Raw genomic sequence first — 24,022 nt, forward strand, 5'->3', positions numbered from 1 at the left:
TGCACTTCAGGGCCCATTGGGTTGTTTCAATGACTTTGATAGATTCTGGTTTGGGTTGCTCAGTAAAACACACAGATAACAGTAGAAAAGCTCTCTTGAAAATACCATTTACTGAAAAGTATCTTGGCTTTTTGAGAAAATGAATGCAAAATTACCTTGCTTTTCACCAGATACTTTCATTTTCTTTCATTTTTGGTTGTTTTATTCAGTTTAGACACTTTACATTTGAAACTGGCCACATTTGGGATTTTTTTTAACAGAAATCAAGACCCATATGTCTATTGGTTAAAAATTGGCTAATACAGAAACAAATTTGAATAGAAATTTTTCAGATTCTGCAGTAGTTTGATATGATTGATTTTTCATACTGGAACAGAAGTGATAAAATGCAGAAATAGATTGTTTATGTCTCATACCTGGCTATAGCCAGAAATGGAACCTTGGGAATTCTAATAAGAAGACCATATCTTGCAGGATTTCCAGTCCACCTGCCTTCTGTAATAAGTCTCTGGATTTTGCTAAGCTTAACCTGAACCAATTGTGATTGGCTCATGGATAATGAAAAAATAACCATTTGTGACCAGACCTTATTTCAAAAACATAGTTTTAAATAATTTACAGTTCATTTATATTTAAATTGTTTTTATATCCGTAATGGTGTTGTCAATGTCTTCCAGCAAGAGCTGATATACTTCACGTTCAGCAGACAGGGAAGTGCTGAAAATACTGAAAATCTCAGTCTTCTGCTTCAGAGATGCAATGAGGTCCAGCTTTGGGTTGCCACCGAGATACTCCTCTGTAGCCAGCTCTGCAAACGTGTGCAGCTAGTGAAAAAGTTCATCAAGATTGCTGCCCAGTAAGTTGCTGGCATTACAACAGAAATCCTTGAATTCACATGGTTTGTTTGGCAAGAAATATGTAGAGAAGCAAGGAAAGAAAATGAATTTGTTATCCTGTGCTTTGATAGTGTAGTAAGTGTACCTAAATAAAACAGTCCATAGATAAAAACAGCAGAGCCTGGTCAAAACATTACTGGCATTTATTCTATTTCTTGCAACAGAATACAAATATATACTATACACAGAGATTTCTCTGTAATCACTCTTTCTCTTAGTAACCAAGGAAATGGAGCAATTTAAATATGTGCAGTCATGCTCCTCACCTCTCTCTCCACTTGTTGGTCTTCTGCAATATTTGAATATGCATGTTTGTGGAAAATGTATAAATTGTTCCCTTCATCGGCTGGGCTGATTTAATTTGCAAGGCACTTACATACAAAGGACTGTTCTTTGCTGAAGCAGTGCCTTTAGAGAAATTAATTCTTCTAATCTAATCTAGTGTAACTCATAAATGTGATCCAATTTAGTTTGCAAGTTGTGTGGTATCCAGTAATATGTTCATTTTCTGCCATATCAATGACCAAAAAATGTTTAGTTCCATGTGCCTTGTGCACCATTGCCGCATTAATTTGCATCCCAGAAACGTTTTCTGTCAGTCCTACATGAATAAGAATATATTCGTTACCAGACTAAAGTTTTGCTCTATTTTCATTGATCCCATTCTGTTAAGTGAAAAGCCAAAGTTATGGAGACTAAATACAGCTGTCAGTAAACAGTAGATAGGCTTTCCCCGTGTATTGCAGAAGCATCCATTACTGGAGAATGTCGGTGATTAAATAAGAGAGTGTGTAGCTTTCATGACATTTTTATTTTCATCATAAAAGCTGCTTTCTAAATGAACAACCACTGTATCTCATCGGTTCTGGAAGAGTTGATGAGAGAAGAACAATTAGGGTGGAAGGGTGGTGTGCTAAACACATCATGAGACAAACCAAGCAGCCCTCCTGTTTTGTTTATGACTTAGGCAGAGAGGTAGGGAACTATGAACAGCTCTGCTGCTCCCTGTTTTCTGCTCACAGATTCAGCCAGGAATCTGTCTGGTCAGGAAGCCACCAGGACTCAGATTTCATGTTCATCATCTGTGTGCTTTGGTGTTGAGGAACACATTTTATGCAAGTGTGTCAATACAAAAAAGGGAGACAGAGTTTTTGAAAAACAAATCCATAAGCTTCTGTTGATGTGTAGTCTAAAAGAGAAGACAAGTGGTTCAATAAACAAAATTAATTGGTATGTTATTAGAAAAAAACATCCTGGGGAGCTAAAGAGACAAGTCAATGTAAGGTTAGAAGAAACAGATTACAACAGCAGCCTTTTGGCTCCCCAGGCAAGCAGAGGCTGGCTGTGAGAGACATCCCTTCTCTCCACAGCTTGCTGTGAGGAGTGGGCTCACCCAACAGACCACTTCTGCAGGCTGCACTGGGCACCTTCCTTTGGGAGCTGCCTGGCTTTAATGATAAAAAGAATCTAAGCAACAAAGTTAGGATTAACTTGAAGACAGCTGAAGTGAAATGAGAAATACCCAGTCTCAAGATAGTACACAGTGATAAAGGCAGGCTTTATAAAACTTGTAACAAGTTCTGGCCATTTTCCAGGCTAAGGCCTTGGCATGTACTTTTCCCTGATGATAAATCCCAGTGAACCCAGTGGATTCATTCATACTTTAAATTGCCTTAAAAGAGGATTCACACTCTGGCACACAAATGCACCCATGTATTTGTATGGTCTGCAAAAATCTGTAAAAGACAGGGCAATATTTTTGTTTTAAAATGACTCAGTATTTCAGGATTTCAAGTTTCCTAATGAATTAGAAGATGGATTAGAAATCGTCTAATTGTATACAGTAAAATTGTATATATACTGATTGTATACAGTAAAATGTCAAAAAATAGAGGTATCGAGCAAATTCCATTGGAACCTGTACTGGAAAGCTGCAACTGATTTATAGGCATATGTAAATTGAACACTAGCCAGATTTACAGACAACAAAAATGATGAGGGATTGCCAATGCATTGGAGGATAGATAGGAAAAAAAATTATCTAAGGAGTCTAGTGGCATGTGCAAACAACAGTAGGATAAGATTTAATTTAGATAGATGCCAAGTAATTCAGCTACAGAATACTAATACTGAGCTGAAGAAATAAATGCATGATTGTAAAGAACAGCACTGTGACAGAGGTCCTTGGGTGATAATAGATGACAAATTAAAAGAAAGGACAAAATGTGATGTTGTTCCAAATAAATAATTTGCTGTTTGTTTTATGCTTGCATAAGAACATAGAACAGTAATTATATTTCTTCTTCCCTCCCCACTGTCTCACTACATGAGAAAGTAGTGAAGGAAATAAGAGTTAAATATGAGTTAAAATAAATTACAAAGAATTCAATGAAAAATAATAACAGTATGGAAAAGCAAATTGCAGGCCTCAGCTACAAAGAGAAATTGAAGTAACCTATGTCGTACAATATATAGAAAAGATGAAAAAGAGGATGAAAATATTTATTATACAACAGAATAGAGGTCAAGGAATTATTCTGTGTGGTAAAGGACAGCTGGGAGTAACTTGAACATTGAAAAGGGAAAATTACTTTTGACAGCAAAGGGAAAAAATTAACCTGCCAACAACAGGGTTGATGAGACAGTAGAACGTTTTCTAAAAAACTTCTTAGAGACCCCATCACCTAGACTGCAGGTGGTTATGAGGGGACATTTAATGAGTTCATTATGTGGAAGATGATTGTATGTTAGTGCTGAGGGTTGAAATGAGACTCAGTAACCTAGGATACGTGTGCATTCCATTTATCACTGATTCTGAGTACAAAAAAATCATATTTTTATTCCTCAGCTGTAAAGCCCAAAGAAATCTGAATTCATTCTTTGCAATTGTTATGGGTCTCAACACTGCATCTGTCAGCCGGCTGTCTCAGACCTGGGAGGTAAGACACATCTTTATATCTTTCACACACTGTCAAAACTGTTTTGCACAAAGGCTGTGTACTGGTGAATTACTTTTTTCTTTTTGATTATTATTTTTTCATGCTCAAATCAAACATGGAGGGAGTGCTGGTGAAGAAAATTCTTTGTTACCTGAAACCTTAGATACGCAGGTATTAAAAAAAAAAACCCTAATGTGTCCTTCCAGAGTTTTAAATAAGAACAAAGCATGGAGATCTTATCCCCTTAAAACAAAATAAATTGTTCTAGCATTTTAAGTAGATGTCAAAATGGAAAGTCTTACAAAGGTGGCTCCAAACAAGCAATACCTTATTATGGAATAATTTAATTAAAAGGCCAAAACAACAAAGTAGAAATAAACCTTCTCTAGTTGTCTTTCATCGGGTTTTTTTTTTGCAGCTGCTCATCTTTAACAACAAAGATAGGAAATGAGCCATGAATAAGGAAGATACTGGAGAACAGAGCTTATTTGCTTAAAAAGCTACTGGTTGCTACATAGAGCATGAGTGCATTTAAAGGAGGGTCCCACTGGGATCTGTATTTATGTTGTGCATTTTTTGTTCCCATCCAAAGCTCATCCATATTGAGTTACAGTATCTGCAAGTTTACTGTTGTATCTCCTGATGAACCAAATACTGGGGAAGGAGTAATTGAGTAGGGTGGGTTGAAGCTTTCTCCCTCCTTCACGCCATCAACACCACAGGTGTGCAGTACTCCAGAAATACCAATCTGTAATACAGAGTGACAGAGAAGGGCTGTGATCTCCTGCCTTGGAGATATGCTCGAGCACCAGCAGCTGGGACCAAAGGGCCATTAGAGACTTACAAACCTGTCTGACACTGTCCAGAGCAAAGTCTCCCCCCTTTGCTGAAAGCCATGCATATGGAAACATCACTTGTACGTCTGGGGCTTTGACACACAGAGGAACAAGGACAGTGACTGTTTACAGGGACTCAGGCAAGGAAGAGCTGACTTAAATAAGATATAAAGTTTTAGAGAAACTACATACCTGAGGATGATGATACAGAAACCCCTTGCCTCTGATCTCTCTAAAACACCTCTCTGGGGAACATTTGCTGTGGCCTCTTCCTAAGCTGCTTTCATTCCATTTCTCTGGGCTTTGGTAGCAGAGTGGAAGAGACAAAGTGTGGTCTCAAAGGCAATGATACAGATCTCTCCTGCACAGAGACACAGAGGACTCTGCTCTGTGCTGAGGCCTCTGGAGATCATGTGCTGCTGGTGGACTTCTCTCAGGAAGAGCAGAATATGTTGCTTGTCGGAACAAAGAGTGCATCTGCATATGTACCACTGTAAATATGTCACGTTTCTGTGTGTAAAATATTTATCAAGTCACATACTTTCTTTTTTTTTTTTTTTTTTGTAAAACATTATTGCACTGGAAGGTTCAAAAGCAGAAGGTTATTTGCATTAGTAATGTGACTTCTAGAAAGTAGAGCAATGTTTTTAAATTAATTATAATTACTTACACATGTAAATGAAACAACCTGAATTTAAGCAGCCCTTTAGACTAAATCATATTGGCTCTGCACTTGATTTCTTAAACAAGTAGTATGCTCTCAAGCATATTCTACATTTTTTTCCTACAGTATCCCGTGTTTTAATGAGCCTCACTTTCCCTGATTTAAGATAGAAAAAAACATGCAATTGCAGTTCCATGTTCAATCATTTTAGCATTTTAATAGTGCACATCCACTTAATCTAATTGTTCTAAATCTCTTTTCTCTTGGTGATGTCACTGGCTGTCAGGTTCTAAGGACAAAGACAAGACCGGATTTGTGCTAAGAGGGGATCTCTTTTACTAGACTAGCCACTATAGCTGGAAAAAATAGGCAGGCTTTAAGGTCCACACAGCATTCTTCAAGTCTGAAATACCAGCATGAAAATTTAAATTGCAAACCATTGCTTTGAGTATAGTGATGTGAATCCATTAAAGCATTTTAGAGACAAAGAAAGTGGATGCTTGGGGTGTTGACAGGAGGGGCAAGACAGTAGTTTGTGCCTGGGCTCCATTAGAAAGTGTTTTATGCACCTCTCTGTGGCTAGGAGCAGATACCAGAGACAGAGGAATCAGTTTATTAAGGAAATGTCTCACTTTGGCGCCAGTATGTGGCAGTGTTAACGTTATCAGCACTGGCATCATGTATAAAACAGCACTGAGTGGGACATCTGTTAATTTCTAGAACCCCTATCCTGGGGCAGATTGATTACAACAAATGATTTAACATGGATATAATCAGTTTCTGAATTCTCAGCCTGTGTTACTGCGTCTAGCTTGATATGGATGTTTAGTCATAGAAGCTGGGGAAGAAAGTAAAACCAGCTGCTGACAAGCAGTTTCCATAAAAGAAGGATGCAGGTCCCCAAGAGGAGGCTGCAGGGCCAGTTCCTTGCTGGCACTGCACTGAACGTGGTCTGTAATTAGAGCCCTGGGAGCTGAGGAGCCGGGGTTAAGTGTGTGTGTTGGTGCTTTCAGCACTTCACCCAGAGCAGTCTCGAGGAAAGAAATTCTTCAGCATTTTTCTGCCTAAATCAAATTCTCTTTTTTTTTTTTCTTTCCCTCTCTGTTTTCCACGCTTCAGAAAATTCCTGGGAAGTTCAAGAAACTTTTCACTGAACTTGAAAGTTTGACGGTAAGTATGGTGTTGACAGCAGAAGAACATTGCTAGCTTTACCTGCATTCCTTCTTCCTTATTTATTTGGAGTCGGCCTGTTATTGTCTGGGGTTGGACGTTTCATGTCAAATCCATGATTTGCTGAAGGCCACGTGGCTCTCCAGAGCTCTGAGGTGGTCTGCAAACATGAAATGGAAAGAGGCTCTGCTCCTTACAGAGGGAGGAAGGACAGAGAGAGGCAAATGTAGTTTCACCAGCATCAGTCTGGGAGCTGTTCTTTTTTCCTGGTAGCTAATCAACCTTTATCTGAAGCAATATGCTACAGATCAGGATTAAAAAAGACCAGCTCAAATTGTAAAAAAACAAATGTCAAAATCTGAGGCTTGAGGATCTTTGTCAGCATTATCAAAGCAGAATAAACAAATGCTTCCTCTTGCTGTCATGGAAGTGGGTGCATGGTAACATCAGTGCCTGACACAGGGAACAGGAGATACAGCCTTTACCAGCTGTCATGCTTCTGTACTTGGGGTTCTTTATAAATGGATGTTTTTTAAAGATTCTGTGTGAGCTGGTTTACCTTGGAAATTGAGATGACTTTTTGAACTGCCTACATAATGCCACTGAAACATACTACTTTATTTTCTTTGAAAGTCTCCAGCGTGCTCCATGGATCTTAAAGCAGTTTTTGTTGGGATTTTTTGTTGCTGTTTGGTGATGTTTGTTTTGATTTTTTTAAAGAAGTTGATCAGCAATACATTCAGGATATGTTTTGTGCTGTATAATAAGAGATTTTGCTAATAGAAATTTGTGGGGAAATTATAGAGCAGTCCAAGTGAATCTATTCTGCAGTTTCCTCTCAATTTAGCACTGCTTCATCTAAAGGAACATAATTGCTTTTGTTCCTTTCACTGTTTATGTTCCTGTTCAGTTTAGCATGTCAGCTAGCTTAGAAAACCTTTAGCTACCTTGCATCCCAAAGAAACCTTTTATATCTAAACCATGTTCAGATCATATGCCTGTAATGGATTTAGAATTGCTCTTTTTTATAGCCTATTGATTTTTCTGTCTATTACTCAAATGGTTTTGTAGGATCCTTCTCTGAATCACAAAGCTTACAGAGATGCATTCAAGAAAATGAAATCTCCAAAAATCCCCTTCATGCCCTTACTTCTGAAAGGTAATGTTAAATCTTGGCTGCTCTTCACTGTTAATTAAAATAAGCGTAAGGTGATTTTTCCTTCAGATGCTCTTAAGATGTGTATTTGACAGATATAGTGGTATTGACAACATAGCACTTGGTCTGGTTAATAAACAACTTCTTTTAAGACAGTGGGAAGATCCCAATTTTCACACAGGTCTTAAAACTGCATACTGTCCTGTTAAGTGTTGATAGAGCTGTGTGCTTTTGCTTTGGCCACATCCTCTTCAGCAGAGAAGTGTGACCCTGCAGGGCCCTGAACCAGTGGTCATGGTCACACTGCTGCTCTGAGATGCCTGGGGGAGATGCCTCCCTGCTCTGCTGGGATGAGCCTGCCCTGGTGCCACCTGAAAGCAGAACCTGCCCTGTCTGTCTGTCCTTAGAGGAGGGGATTTCCAAGTCTCTTATAGGTCTGAAAGAGATAAATAAAATCTTACTATCTAAAATAATTTTTTAAAAAAGCATCGTAAAATAAAGTACATGTACTTGCTAATGCAGTGAGCTGGGCAGCTAATAAAGTGGCAAGTATTTAAAATATTCTATTGTCTTGGGGTCATTAATTATTCATTGCCTGGTCTTTGAACATGGCAAATTCATTTGTTTATTCCTCTATTCTGAAAGTGTTCTCTTTAGGCTGTTTATTCCAACCTGCTGCTGTGAAATGTTTGAAAGCAGTTCTCCAGAAAAGTTGGTGATAGTTTGGGAGCCACCAGACACATTTCCCCTCTTTGCACACATCAAAGGAGTTTGCATTAATTCAGATGGATACAATTATCAAAGCTTCAAAATTAACGTGTTCTGGAGTATGTCTTCCTGTAAACAAAGGCAGCAGACATAAGTCACTTGTAGCAATGTTGTTTGCACTGCATTACAATATGGTGTATAAGAACATGTACCTAGACAGCATTTGTATCTTTAACTTGTGTTGGAGATAGCAAGAAGACTTTGAAATTAATGCAGTAACGTCCTTCAATAAAGTGGTCCATAAGGAGATGTTGCCAAGGTTGGTAATTCCCAAAGTATTGCACAGTGCAATGGAATTTATTGCATATCAAGCATATTTGTATTAAGGTCATTTCCAAGACAGGAAAAAATAGGAATGGGTAACATAGAAATCATTAATAACTCAGCAAATTGCTGTATTTCATCACAGTAGGAACAAAAGTAGTTTCAATTAAAAAAATGAAAAATCTTAAATTATGAAAAATAACTTCAGAGTGTCCTGTTAAAAGTTAATTAAATTTAAATGCAGAGCTCTCACGGCGCACAGACACAGCTTTTGAAAATCAGGCAGATTTTTCAAATGTGTAATAAAATACTGTGATATACCCTTATAACCTAGTTCAGATGCAATTTTCTGCTCCACTGAATTTATCTAGACTCTTGGTTGTTGGCTGCAAAGCAAATTTCTGTTCCTTCTGCCCTCAGAGATACACACATTGCTGTCAATGACTTAAAAAGCTGTGTGGAAATTTGTGCTTCCAGTATAGGTTTTTCATTAGAAGTGATGGACAGTTTTTAACTGCATTGATAGAGACACAAGTACTGCCTGTGTCCTGAAGTCGTGTCCTTTCTGAGTCCCTTTCCCTGGGCGCCCCAAGCAGCCCAGCAGAGGAGGTGCAGAGGGTCGTGCTCCTTCCTTTCCCTCTGATTTTTAGGATGCAGCCCAGAGGCAGGAGAGGTGCTGGAGGTTTTGGCAGCATGTGCTGTGCTTTCTGCACGTCCATGCTGGCATCCTGCCTGTCCCAGCCCAGCCACCCTAGGGGCACAGGAGCTCTCCATCACCCCCACGAGAGTCCCAGCCCCGGGTTTCCAGCAGCATTTGAAGCCGTTTAGCATTTCAATTCCAAGCAATTACAGAATGCCCCTCAGGCACAGAGTGAGCCATTGAAACCCAAGGAAATAAATCAGGTTGGCTGTTTCCAGGGGGGGTGAAGGTAGAGATGGGTGGGGAGTGGTGTGTGACAAAGCTTCTCTGCAGGTTTCCACTCCTAAAATCCCCCAAAACTATGGGGTCCATGTGGGTATCAGAGGGAGTCCTAGAGGTGAGGACAGGAGAAATGCTGAGGGACACAGGTGGGCTGCTGGGCTGGAGGCTGACCCCTCTGCTGAGAGGGACACTTGTCCCATTTACTGTGTGCTGTTCTCCCACGGGCACACGCAGCTGTGACTTTTCAGCAGTAATGGTATTAGAGTGCCATCTCCTTCAGTATTTTCTCCTCGTGGATCTCTTGGGTCCCCTCACATGCAGGAGAGAGCTGAAGAGGCCATGGCTGTGGTGCTCCTGCCAGTGCATTCTGTACCCTGGAGGGTGCACTGTTGAAGTGCACTCCCACAGGGAATCTATTCATATTCTTAGTACTTTATGTTCAAGATAGGTCTCACTTCTGACCTAATACATATTAGAAAAACAGAGAAAATGGCCTTGAGCTACAATTTTAATTGTAATCTTAACTTGGCAACATTTATTTTGCTTGAGATTCCCTCCCTCCAGTTCATTACACTATGTTCAGCTCTCTTCCTGGAGCCAAATATAGACCTTTTCCTTTTCCTCTGACCTTTTTGTTACCTTTGCAAATTCCCTTCAACAGCACTACATAAAAATGTTTTTCCCTAGACATGATGCTTATTTCAAGGCTTTGTACTTTGGTGTCTCTGGTTGTCCAGAGAGGGCTGTAGCCCTTGTCTTTGGGGAGGACTTTGTCCTTTGTCCCACACAGGGAGATGAAGGGGTGTCAGAGCCAGCTCCAGCATCTGGTATCTCTGGGCTCAGGGACAGACCTGTCCCAGCCTGGGCCATGCAGGGCCACCCCTCTGGATGCCCTCCTCTGCTCCCAGCCATCTTTTCTATATTGTGTATCCCAGAAGATCAGGTTTAATAAGAAATCCTTGTCCCCACTTAAAAATACTCTCCTTAACAATGTGTAAATGTAAATGTTGTTATCTAATAATCTCTGCATGCCATCATTAGGCCAGGCTTTTATTTCACTGTTAAAAGATATTGTGTCAATCCGTAATGGGATATTTCCCTTGTTTTTCTGGGTTTTTTTTGTTTGTATGTAGTTTTTGTTGGTGTTTACTAATATTATTTATTTACATTAACAAAGAGGTTGTTAATAATAATTGTTTTTGGGTTTTTTTTCCAGATGTAACATTCATCCATGAAGGAAATAAAACGTTTCTGGATAACCTTGTTAATTTTGAAAAGCTGGTAAGCTAATTTTATCCTTTTCCTCTGCTTCTCTCTTTTCTCATTCCTTCCTCCTCTACTTCTGTGTTAAATGGCTAAACCAATAACGACCATCATCACTGCTACACAGTCCACTCTTCAGTTATACTCAGTGAGATCAGTCGCTTTGCACCACCTCATGGGCTGCTTGTATGAGTAAAGTTCTCCTGCTTTAGCCTTCTCTGAATTATGTTTCCTTTTTTTTTTTTTTTTTTTTTTTTTTTTTTCTCAAGTTTTATTTAGGTTTTCACTTAAGGAAAGATTTCTCTAGTTTATCACCTGGCAATAGTACTGTAATTTTAGTGATCTTAAATGAAAGGTCAACTTTTTGATCTATGTTAAATAAGGAAGAAAATAATGCCTGAAATATGAATTAAACTGACTGTAAATATCACTATTGTAGCTTTTATGCATAAGGGCACTTGATGATGTGTTTTTGGTCACATTCACTCTAGGCATCATATGACATCTACTCTGGCATGGTATTACTGAGAGAGGTTTGAGTTGCCTAATTTGTGTTGGTTTTTGGTGGTTTGTTTGGTTTTTGTTGTTGCTTTTTGGTTGGTTTTGTTCAGTTTGGGGGGTTTTCTTTGGTAACATTTTCATGAGGTCACTTGGTTTGTTCAACCTAGAGAAGAGCTCATTGCAGTCTAAAACCTCCTTGTGAGGGGAAGAGGAGGGGCAGGCTCTGATGTCTTCTCTGTGGTGACCAGTGACAGGACTTGAGGGAACAGCCTGAAGTTGTGTCAGGAGAGGTTTAGGTTGGATATCAGGGAAAGGTTCTTCACCCAGTGGGTGACTGGGTGGTTGGGCACTGGGATGGGTTCCCACACAGAAGTGGTCACAGCACTAAGCCTGACAGAGTTCAAGAAGAGTTTGGACAATGCTCTCAGGCATGTGGTGTGATTCACGGGGATGGTGCTGTGCAGGGTCAGGAACTGGACTCAGTGATCCGTGTGGATTCCTTCCAATTATTCTGTGATTCTATGGCACTAAAAGCCAAAGTCTATGGTGGAGTAGAGAAGCTTGAATATTTGTTTTTTGTTGGCCTGTAGTATTTGACCAAGAAACCAAAATGTTCTTTGCAATTGTCCATTGTCCAGGTGTGCCATGGAACTCTTGTTCCACATGGCTGTGGTTGGTGAATTGTGCCCAACTATTTTCTCCATGTGTATACAATTGTTTGGAAATGAATGCACAATCGTGGAGTTATTAATGAACCAGATGTTGAACTTATTTTCACAATCTATCATAATACACGTTGTCTTTTAACTTGCAAGCAGATGTAGACTCTGACTTTTGAACCTGAGCTCCTTTTTTTTTGTGTTTTCTATTTGATTTCTGTACCTTTTCTTGTTGCAGAGTTTGCAAGAATACTGATTTGCATGTAATGAAAGGTTTTCTTGTTCCAAGTCCATTAACTGTTTGACCTTTAGGTGTTTTCATAAAACTCATTAGCATGTTCTTCTTCATTGCATCTTGGAAGTACATCCAATTAACATGTAAATTAAACTAGCCCTCGATGCACCATAATTGTTATTAAAATCCCTCCTCTGGCCCATATATTTATTTAGTGAATATGTAGGATCTAAGTCTTGTCCAGTCTTAGCAGGCTGTGTTCATTTGTTTGTTTGTTGTGTAATCGTGTAAATGCTTAATGCATGCTGGGCTTCCTGGGTAAGAATCCCTTTCTTCTGTCTCCATTGTGTCTCCAGAGACAGTGGGAGCTTTACTAATTGACTTCAGTGAGCCAGGATCTCACCTTTTCCATTCAAATGGATAATGGGCATTTTAAATGGCAAGGGGGGAGAGGCTGAGGTGATGGTTGTGGGGTGAGGGTTGTTCAGATTGACACTTCCTCCAAATTATCATTCAGATCACAGCTCTCGGAAACATGCTGTCTCATGCAGCCCTGTGCATATGAATGCAGGCAATAGTGCAAGCTTAGGAAGTGGGAGCTTAAGAGAGATTTAAATATCTCTGTAGTGGAAACTCAGGCTGCACACTGGTATTACCCTGGCTCAGTTGGATTTAGTCAATGGCCATGAACTCACAAGATGCATTACACATGATCACGTATTCATCAGTCCCTGTTTCTTTTCTAATTATAAGGGCTTTGTCCTGAATAGCAATGTCCTCCTTGGTGTTCTGAGCTGAACGCTGAAGTGCTGAGCACTTTCTGGCCTTTGCTGAGGAAAATTAGGATTGACATTGACTCCTGCTCGATTTGGATCAAGCCACTGAACCTCACCTGCAAATTTGCTGTTGCAGAAAAAGAAGAAAAGAATTATTCTACCATAGCAGATTACTGCTTTGGGGAAGGAACTTACTGTCATAAATGACTAGGATTTCCACTTATGAATTTCAAAGCAAAGATGGTTTCTTGTGTCTCCATTTGGATCGCTATTTGGAAATATTTCATTTCTGCATTAAACATCTCACCTGAAGGAGGACTTGTCAGTCTGAACCATTATTTTTCCCAACTATATTAGTTTCTTTTATTTAAGATCTTTCTCCATACAATCCATGATTCTTTTATATTCTTAGAACTCAGCAATCCTACCATGACTGGATTTGATTTGACATGAAATTATAGCAGTGGATACAAAGTTAATTCAAAATGTAAAGAAAGAAATTTGCAAAGAGAAGTAAAATAAGTGATCTTTTGTCTCAGGAATTTTACCTAGCTTTACCAAAGGTGAAGGGGTTGCAGTGGTTTATTTAACTGCATTTTTGGTAAAATCTAGTCTATTATAGTGTTAGAGCAATATTTAGTATCATACCCACTTTTTCAATTGAATCTGAAGGAATAAATGGAAATACAGCCTTACATGGTCTCATCTCAAAGAATTTCTGTGGTATTTTCTTAGCTATTTCACTAAAATGTGGCTACTTCAGTTTTTTCTCTCCAGCCTTCAGCTATGTCCTAGCAATGATATGTCTTAGCCACACTCCAGCAAACGCTATTACAGGTCAATGGCCATTTCCATTTCCAATAACACCTGCTTACCTAGAGCCTTCAGCTTTGAGGACTGTGTACGTGCAGCTGTGGGTTAACCTACATCCCCAAATATCTGTACAACCCCAAGCCTGAGGCTCTGCTGTCCTCAGTGAAAGGAGTACTAATGATCCTGGGTAGTTGGTAGGCTGAAAAGCCACAAGAAATGTGTGTTACTTATCAGACTAACAAGTATGCAAGCACTTCCTTTAAGAAGTGGGAAGATAGCATTTGCTTTGCAGATACATTTGCTGACTTTTTGCATTGCTTTTGGGTCCCAGAGAATTGAAACCAGAGAGCAATTAGTAATTGGGATACTAAAGCCAGAGGATTTGCAATTCTGCTTTAAATGTTGCACAAAGAGGTTCTTACCTTACCAGAGCATCACCTAGGGAAGTCAGTCTTGGGATGAACCCTCACAGTGACTGACTGCAAAGGAGAGACAGCAAAGAGTTACAGTGTATAATGTATGGCTCTCTGACTTCTAAAATCCAAATGCAGAGAGTGTTGGCTGGGAAACATCACAGTAGCAGCACTGGTGGAAGTTTTAGTACTGCCAGTACTCACATTATTGGTCGTGAAATCTAGATCATCTCATTAGAACTTCATTTTAATCAGTGCAAGGACATCAGCACAAGAGATTGTGTAATTTCATGGCAAATGAAGCACAGCGGGTAACAAGAAAAATTATTTTGATTTACTGATGAAAGAAATATGAAGTTTCCATTAAATGTGCTCTCGTGATAAGCTTTTCTGTGGAGGAGCCTTGTAAGCCACTCCCAGGATGTTGAGAGATGAGCTTTTCTGTATCATTCTGGTCTTAAACATACTCTGCTCGAGACAGCTAATCCTTTCCACCTCTAATAATTTTTGAGGGAGATATAAAATGAGCATCAGCTGTTTTCATGAGCTTTCAGATCATTCCTGCTAGCTGCAGTTTGCTTTTTTTACTTACTAGATTTGGTGAGAAATTGCCTCAGAAAGAGTAAAATTTTTTAAAAGTAATGGCTTAAGAACTTTATGTGTAGTATCTAGTGAAAATAAGCTCCCTCTACTGATTTGTAGTGAATAATCCCAGTTGTTGTATAAATTGATGACCTGAGCCTGAATGAGAAACTGAATTTAAACCTTTTGTTTCCTTCGCTTAATGGAAGTGAACACCCAATATCTCTGTAAGGATACCTACAGGAGAGCTTTACTTGGTACCTACGTGTGGAGATGTCAGGGTGCTTGCTCTGCAGCATCTGGGCTATGGGCTCTTTTGTTTTGTGCTGGTTAGGCTGCAGAGAGCTGCCTGGCATCATGATAGTGGTGCCTGAGTGTGGGAGGCATTACACAAGTGTGCACTTAGGGGTGTAGTTTGTGCCACAGAGAGGCTTACAGTCCAATTATGCAAATGTGGAGACAGAAGGAGAGGCTGCAGGCTACACAGTACCTTAGATAATGCACTAAAGCTGGGGTTGAACCCCAAAGCACTCACCCAGTCCACAGGGCCTTCCTTGCTATAGGCTTTCAGTTTAATTAAAGTCACTGGAAGAAAAATGAGCAATTGTTTGGTTATTTTTCACTTTCCATGGGTTCTTAGGGAGTTGTTCTCATTTAATCTGTGTGATATCAATAAAACATATAGACTGTGGTGTTGAATTTTACCCAAACGCACCACAACATTAGACTAACCCTGTTTCATCAAATGGTATCACTAAGATAAAGAGCAAAGTTTCTCCTGCTGTCTTCATTTTCTACCTTAGTACATTTGCTTGTTGTTGTTCAGTGTAGGACAAGGAGATTTTCCAGGCTTTTCTAATGACAGAATCTGTCCCAGGTCTTTGCACTGATTATTATTTTGTCTTTGCAGCACATGATTGCAGATACTGTTCGGTCATTGAGACATTGCAGAAATAACCAGTTTGGTGAGTAGACAAAATTTCCTACTTATTTTGCCTTTGTACATCTTCGAGGGTTTGTTGAGTTTTTGGTTTGGTTTTTTTCCCACCCGTTTTCTTTCCAATTGCTCAGATTTACTACAGAATGTGGTCAAAAACTGTTCAACTAATGGGCAAGAGAACGCATCATTTTTGAAAGATCAACACAGCAAAAACCACAGTTGAAGGAAGCGTTAGTTTACAAAATGTTTCTAGGAACAGCTTCCAAATTGTAGTAAATTACTTTCCTGCAAAAATTGCCATTTCTTCAAAACCTTGTGTAAGATCTGTGCCAGCTACACTTAGTAATGGAGGCCTCTGGTGTATGCTGCTGTTTCTGCCTTTCCCAGCTATAAATGAGTTAGCTCAGTCTCCTGCCAGTCTGAGTGTTTTGGTAAGGAATTCACAGCTGCCTTGGCTTCCAGCAGCTAAAAGATGGTGCTCATCCCCGCAGCTTTTCACTCAGCTCTTCACCAAGAGCAATTGTTTGTTTATCTGGGCTTCCTAAGGACATTTCACAAAACTGTAGAAATCTTGAAGGTATGAGGATCCTGTGGGTTTCCTGAAAATGGTTGAGTAGGGAGAAATGAGGGGGTCGTTTCCTCTTCTAGGGGAAGCTGCAAATATAGCTGTGCCTGCTTTAGACACTGGAGGATCTATGCTGGAGGCAAGGATTGCGAGTGCCTCAGCTGCACAGAGGACTTGTTTTTGCTTGCTTTTTTAAAAATTTTTTTGTTGTTATTTCCGCCTTATTAGCCACTAGAGAATCCAACCCTAAGGGACAATGCCAGAAAACTTCAGCTCTCTGTGTTCTGCTGCTTACAGAGGAGAAACCTTGCTTTTCTCCTTCTCAGTGTTCTTATTCTCTGCAAAGATGTTAAATACAGGAAGGGGATAGAAGAATTACTTTAGGAAGCAGTTAGTTTTTAAGCCAAACCCACTAAACATGTCATTTATTGAGGCCACAAAAACCTCTTTTTCAAAGAGAAGTTCAGACCTGTGCTGCAGCCTTGGGGAAAATAGAGTTGAATAATAACTTTTTTCCATTGACTTTTCAGCAGCTGTCAGCCTTGACTCCAACAAAAAGAATAACAATCATAATTTTAATTATAAATACGTTACCTTGGGGAATAATAGGTACTTTTAAGAGTTTTGTTAAACATTTCCTCCATAGGATTACCATATATATATACACAGCATTACCTTTAAACAAAGGCTGCTCAGTATTATGGCTCTTGAGTAATTTTTCTAAAAAAAAAAAAATATATATATATATATATATATATATATATATAAACATATGTAAGAGAAGAAGGGGTGGGGGGGAAGGAGCAAGATGTGCCTTCTTTTAATTCAGATGCTGAAGGAAATATTGATTAATCCAAACCACACCTCTCCTCTGTAAACTAAAATGTTTGGCATTATGAAAAGTAACATTGTTTCCTTTCAGTGATGTGAGGGGTTTTTGCACTTTCCCTGCATATCTTTCATCTCGTTTTTGCCCTTTTTATTTTTCCAAGTGATTTTGTAAGTCTTGCAGCATAAATCCAAGGTTAATACCTGAGATTTAACATATAATCTGGTAGTTTGAAGTAGGCAATTGTTATTTCATTTTAGCACAGACTTGATTTATTGTGAAGGTAGTAGTTAAAAAGCAGTTTATACAGACATCCCTGTAGGCACTTTTTTTTCCCCTAAAATTCGTTTAGGCATGAAATGAATTCACTGAATATTTATTGAGACTTTATGGACAGTTTCATTTTCTAGTGGGCTTATTTTGCTCTCAGGAATGTGAATCTTTCTACTGCATCAATTCCCAGATTGGCCTAAGAGCAGCAGGCATCTCACTGTAAGAAGAAATTCAAACAAAACTAAGCAAGAAATATTATTATTGTTTATGAACTGTATAATGTATATTAAGCTTGCAAGCCAAAGTGTTTCTGGATTAGAAACTGGTTAGGTTCCAAGTAAAACTGAAGTGCGTTTTTAAAGGAAATAACATTTATATCCTAAATCTTGAAAACAAATAATGGCATTTCCAAAATGAGGAAGAGCAGCCTGAGAAAACAACATAATTCAAGCTTTTGTCATTTGAGGTGTTAATGAGAAATACAAATGTTTTTCATTATGCTCAGCACAGCTGCTGGGATCCTGTTCCCTCAGAACAAAAAGGTCAGCTCTGTATCCTGACACAAATTTATCACATTATCCTGTTCTCTCCAACGCTGCTCAAGTTAGATAGCTGCTCTGCAAGAGCTCTTTGAAACAGCTGCCCAGGAGTCACATTAGCAGCCCCATGCAGAACTGGCTGCATTCACATCCCGTGTTACCCACTCAGCATCACAGAGATGTCTTCAGAAACAAGTGGGATTGGTGATTAGTGGAAACTTGCTTATACAGCTGGAGAGTGGGCAGAAAAGGATGATAATGAAACAAAGGAGAGGAAGAAGTGTGTGAGTTAAGCTGATAGGTTCAGGGAATTTTGAAGGGTTTTTTTTTTCAGTTTATGGTAATATCAAGGACATGGACATGAATGGAGCTTTCCAACTTTGCTTGTCTCTCAGAAGTCAGCAATGTTGCTTTCTCTGCCTGTCTTGATGGATCTTGGGCTTGGCTTCTTTATTTTTTCTGTCTCTGCTAGTACCAGTCATGCTGGATGGTTTCACGGGCAGGGAGTTCCACAAGCCAATTCTGAGCATAAAGCTTGTAACAGAGAACAACTGCTATTCAGGCCACCCTTCAGTTTGCCTGTTACACATATAATTCCTCTTGCTGCATAAACTCCCATGAAATGACAGCATGACTTTTGTCTCTGTTACTAGATCAGAAATCAAAAGCCTAACACATCAAAACACAGGGGTCTGTCAGAGCAGCTTTGAAGAGCTTTTGTATCCATATGCTCTGCTGTCACCTTTCACCAGCTCTGAAGAAAATAATCCAGGGCCTGCTGTCTTGTGGACTGTGTTAAAATTTTTAAAAAGTTGCAGGCTGGGTTGCCCACCCCTGCTCAAGGTCCCATTGTGCTGCCAGAGCAGCACAAAGGAAACCTTGAGCCACCCTTACAGGAGATGGACTGCCTGTACTGCCAGCAGAACTAAATCTTCCTCTTGGGAAGAGTCAGCTGCTTGCCGTCCTCATGTCCCCCTTGTTTATGCATGCTGGCTGCCCGGAATTGCCTATTTCTTTTTTTCTTCTCCCCTTTTCTCTATCTAGCTGCTACCTCATTCATTGCACTCAAACAGCAAGTCCTTTGGATTACTGGCTGTCTTTCCCGTGGCTGTCTAGCACCTGGCAGGTGGCACAGCAGTGACTTTGTGACACAGGACCGAGAAGCAGCAGGCAAGGCACAGCTACCTGATCCATCCCCTTTCTCCTGTCTTGCAGGCAATGAAGTTCCTTCGAAAGAGCATCATGAGCTGAAGCCATACGTGCACCACCTGCATGTCATCGACAACCAGCAGGCTCTCTTTGAGCTCTCTCACAGGATAGAGCCGCGAGTGTGAGCGTCCACAGCTTCCTATCACCTTGTAACTGCAGCACTTTGAATTAAGTGAATGTTTATGCCAAGCATGTTGCTTCCCTGTATGAGAACGGTTTACTGAGTTTTATCAGTAGCTCACACAACATGCGCAGGAAAATCAGGCAAGAGCCAGCAAAGGAGCTGCTCGCAGATCTGCAGGGCAAGCTTGGCACCGTTCCCACTGCTCCTGAGACCTGAGGCAGTGGAGCAGTGTCCTTTGAGCTCAGGAGCTTGGTTTCTGTGAAAATATTGTTTGGTCCAGTGTAGCTTTCAATGCAGATTCTGCCAGTATTAGAAAGAAAGGAATCATCATGTCACAGCAGCAAAACATTTCAGCAAGCAACATGCCGCAAGGGAGTTGATTCCCAGTTCACCACAGTATGTACCTCACTAATTCAAGGCTGCCAAAGTATTGTTGCCAAAAATAACGTGCAATCTGTGCAGCTCCCATGAGTCCACTGGAGCACAGTATTTGAAATGTGTGAGCAACCTAGAAGAGGAATATAACAAGGCAGTGCAACCAGATGAAGCTCAAGAGTGTGTTGTGATGTGAAGGTCAGCAGTAAACAGTTCACTCTGTTATGGCTCCTTTAAGAATATGCTTTATAAAACACACTCTAAGAGCCAGTCCACTTCTGCTGCAATTTATGGACACAATTGTTTATATACTGAAAACATGTTGTTTTCTTCCTTTTCAGTTATCTCAGATTTAGCACTGGCTCCTGCAGTTAATGTGTTATAAATTATTATAGCAGGAACTTTGTTTTCTGCTTGAATAACTGCCTCTGGTATCTATTCAGAGGCAAATGCCTAGATCCATCTACATTTCTAATTCCCTTCACTGGAAATACCATTTCAAGAAGTAAAACTTCACCTAACTTGCACATGCTTCTAGTTTTTAAAGAGCAGAAAGGTGCCCCTTACAGGGTTCCAGTGTAATTAATTACCTGCATACACACCAGGCTCTCGGCATCAGGGTCCCTTTACTGCTTTTGTCCCCTTCACAGCCCTCCCCATGACGATTCTCATGTAGTTAAAAGTACTGCATCTAGGCCTGTGCTGAGGCAGCATTTCTAAAGTAATGTCTACAGCTGACCTGCATCTTGAGCACCACCATCAGCTGGTTTCCAGTGCTAAGTTGCCCTGAGATGATCTAGTGAATGCCACAGGTGATGTGCAGAGGGTGCTCTTGGCATGTGTTTGTGCACTGACTCACAGTGATGGTCCTTTCACAGAGCAGGGAGGATACATTGCATTGCTTGGCCATCTCTGTTGTATGTTTTCCATGTGAGGAAGACTTCCAAGAAAATGCTTCTTTACTAAAATATGGGAATACTGAAGTAGCATGCTCTTCATAATTGTGTTATCTCTGGTCTAAAGGGATTAAAAAAAAAACACAGCTTTAACAAGTAGTCTGTGGGGGAATCTGTAGAATGCATTCAGTTTTCCCATCTGTGAAATATTGTATAGCTCTATTGTAAAGGAAACAGATGTTTCGGAAATGTATTTGCTTGTACTTTGTTATTATTAAATACTATATGATTTTTTTTATGAAAAAAAATTCTTTTTACCCAGTAAAAAGAAAAAAATAAACTCTTGCTGGCCATGGAGTAAAAATTTCCTATGTTCTTCTGTAGATGTGACTGCACATATTGTAAATAACTCTTTTGTGCAAACAGACCAAAACTGTTCAAATGAATATACTAGCTGTGGTGGACTCCTTTCTGCAGTGTAAGAACAAAAACCAGATGCAATTTGTTGCTTGTGTTTTTGCAGTTCTTCCTAGGGCTACAGCACTTAGAATTCTCAACATAGCTGCATTACCTGGATGCTTTCATGGGTTTTGAGCTCCCTCTTGTGAATTATTCTTTTTTTACTGTGGCATTATTTTTAGGAACCTGTATGTAGATCAGCCTGCATGCTTCAGCTTGTGTGGTGTAACACTCTAGTCCACAAAGTTGTTCTGGAAATCTGTGGGAGAGGGAGCATTCAGAGGTATTCAGGGTGAGAAGGTGGGGCTGTTTCTCAGTTCACTGCATTTAACTCTGATAGTTTTGGTGGCTACCGTGGTTGAAGCAGCAGCTGTGTTGGGGAAGAATAAAGGACATGGAAAGGGGAAAAAAAAAAAAAAGAAAAACAAGAAAGATTACTGTGTGCCCAGGGTTTGATTTGAAAGCCTGATAGACCTACCTGGAACGCTCCTCACTCTGCCAACTCAAAATGAAGTCAAGTGATGGGTTAACTCATACCAATAGGCTTTGAGCCAGCAGAGGTGTTGGCTTCCTGCACCTCTGTAATTTCACATTAAATCAGGTGTTGCCTACCACTCGCAGTCTGAAGGCACACAGCCAGTATTAACCTTGTTATCTGTGCTGTGACTAATTAGACAACTAGTCACAGCTTTGCAAACTAGTTTTTATAGTGGCCTGTATAACTTGGATTTAAGTTTCAGGTGTGAGGATCCAACACAGCTGCATCAATTTAATCTTGAGAACTGGGCCTTAGAACTGTTACTATAAAGGAAAAGTAAATAGCCCAAACCTGTAGTTAAAATGCCCAATTTTAAAAAGGCCCTTCTATGTCTTCATTCCACAGGTAGGAATTGCAGAGCTTTACTGTAGACTGGCAAGCAGTTTGAAGATGTGGAAGTTAGGAGAAAACTAGAAGTGAACCCTGTATTAGGGAAGGGCAATACTATACAGCCTCTCCCAGAGCCAGCACTGGTGATATTGTGTGAGTTTTTACATCCTTCAATAGTGCAATTAGGTTATGTGGTATAAAATCTATAAATTTTGTAAATTCCATTTATCACAATCACATCTGGGGTTAAATACTCTGCATACTTTTTTTAGTACCTAAGAGGTGTAAAATAGAAGAAAGGAAAGAGCTGTGTCACTTTAGCCTCTTTGATGTGGGATTTTATGGCAACAAATTTCGATGTTTCTCTAACACAGCTTTTTGATTCCAACATCATCTTGAATAGCAATAAATTTCTTTCGCACAGCAGTGGCAATAGAAAGGGTATTATCAGAAATAAGACCTGTGCTGCTGTAAAATTACAAAGAAAGATGTAAATACTAAACATTTTAGCAGAGTAATATTTATTTGCCTAGCCTATTTATTGTCATCTTATACGCTGTTAAACACTGGGATGAAGTCAGTGAGCTGAGGTAAGAACACCTGCCTGTTCTCTCTTGAGTGCCATAACAGTGTCAGCTTGCATTAAAAGTAATAAAATAGAAACCCCCAAATCAAGGTATTTACCTAACTTCTCAGGGACTACAGCTAGTAGTTATCCACCATCATGAGACCTGGTATGTATGAGATAATCTGATTTACCAGAATCAATGTTGCCAATGTTTTCCTTTGCATATTTCATGCTTGTTTGCCTCTGTACATATTTGTGTGTCGTGTATTTATGAGCGCTAGTAAGCAATAATTTATATGTCAAAATGGCCAAGCAATACAAGGTTAAAACTTGTAGAAGCAACTGTTATGTTTATCTTGCATTTTCCAGTGTTTTTTAATATTGCTTTTCAAAATATAAAAACTACCTTAATGAAGTCTGGAGTCTGTGCCTTTATGCCTGCCATACATACTTCTTGTTCCTATGTGGAATATTTTACTTCCAGTCCTTCAGTTCCACAAACCCTCACTGCATTTATGACATGGATGCAGACTCGCACAGAGGCTTGGGAGCCTGACCCCTTTCAGAGCTGTTCATCTTCTGGTCAGTGGTACTTGCTGGTAGCAATGTTTCAAAGCAGGAATGATGTTAATGGGGTCTCAGCTGTGCCCTGTCATCACAGCACAGTCAAAGAGGGGCCTCGAGCCACCATGAGAAGTCCCTGTGGGAGAGGGGAGGAGTAAATCTATCTTCATATCCTCTGGAGTCTACTTATTGGCACTTGATCCTCTTACTGAGGACAGCAAATGCTTTTCCCTGTCATCAATCATCCCTGATGCTGCTGTTTCCTTCCTCTGGGCTGGTCTGCAGCAGGAAGGCAGAGCTCAGGATGAGCTGCAAGTGCCCTGTAAAGCAGCTGAGGCTTTCCACTTGCAAACCTCGGGAACCAGCAAGCCAAACCTGGCTATTTCAGGCAGAAATAACACTTGGTACTTACAACATGATGTCTGTTCAGAGTGCTTTACAAATAGGCAATACTTAATTAATTAATACGTAAGACTCTGAGTGTCTGCACCTTAAGTAATCTTAAGCCTGACCTTGAAAGTGTTTGTGCTACTGTTAGTATACAGATAGGGTGAATTCTAACCTTAATATTTAAAAGAAGCCTGAATTGTTGATACTATGCCATAATAATGTTTAAAGATACATTACAGACAGACAAACTTTTCCAGATCCAGTTGCACAGTTTGAAGAATTTGTGGTCTCAGTGGTTTATCACTGTCCCTTCATTGGCTATCACTGCTCTCCACGGTGTAGCCCAGAAGACTGGCAGAGAACCTCCAAACTTGTTGCAGTAATTAAGCCACACTGGCTGCATACAAGCAGCTGACTTTGCAGAAAGGGCTTTCCTTCCCTCCACTCCATTGCTGGGAGACTTTCACAAGAAGAGTGATGATATCTTTTAGATGATTTGCAAATGGCAGGGTGTGGAGCTGAGGAAGCTGCCTTACAGCTCCAGTTGTGCTGGAAGAGCCGCGAGA

General features: G+C 40.0%; 1 protein-coding gene across 1 annotated transcript in view; it reads left to right on the top strand.

Moving 5' to 3' along the window:
* RAPGEF5 (Rap guanine nucleotide exchange factor 5) overlaps nucleotides 1–22,917 on the top strand; it is a 155,566-nt gene extending 132,649 nt beyond the window's left edge. Inside the window, exons 20-26 of the mRNA XM_021538260.2 lie at nucleotides 678–856; nucleotides 3,745–3,835; nucleotides 6,455–6,505; nucleotides 7,577–7,664; nucleotides 10,832–10,896; nucleotides 15,768–15,822; nucleotides 19,219–22,917. Of these exons, the coding sequence (XP_021393935.2) occupies nucleotides 678–856; nucleotides 3,745–3,835; nucleotides 6,455–6,505; nucleotides 7,577–7,664; nucleotides 10,832–10,896; nucleotides 15,768–15,822; nucleotides 19,219–19,337 (648 nt within the window). The 3' untranslated portion in view covers nucleotides 19,338–22,917. The remainder of the gene's footprint in view (nucleotides 1–677; nucleotides 857–3,744; nucleotides 3,836–6,454; nucleotides 6,506–7,576; nucleotides 7,665–10,831; nucleotides 10,897–15,767; nucleotides 15,823–19,218) is intronic.
* Nucleotides 22,918–24,022: the final 1,105 nt, after the last annotated feature.

The sequence above is a fragment of the Lonchura striata genome, chromosome 1 (genome assembly GCF_046129695.1).
Source record: "Lonchura striata isolate bLonStr1 chromosome 1, bLonStr1.mat, whole genome shotgun sequence".
NCBI lineage: Eukaryota > Metazoa > Chordata > Aves > Passeriformes > Estrildidae > Lonchura > Lonchura striata.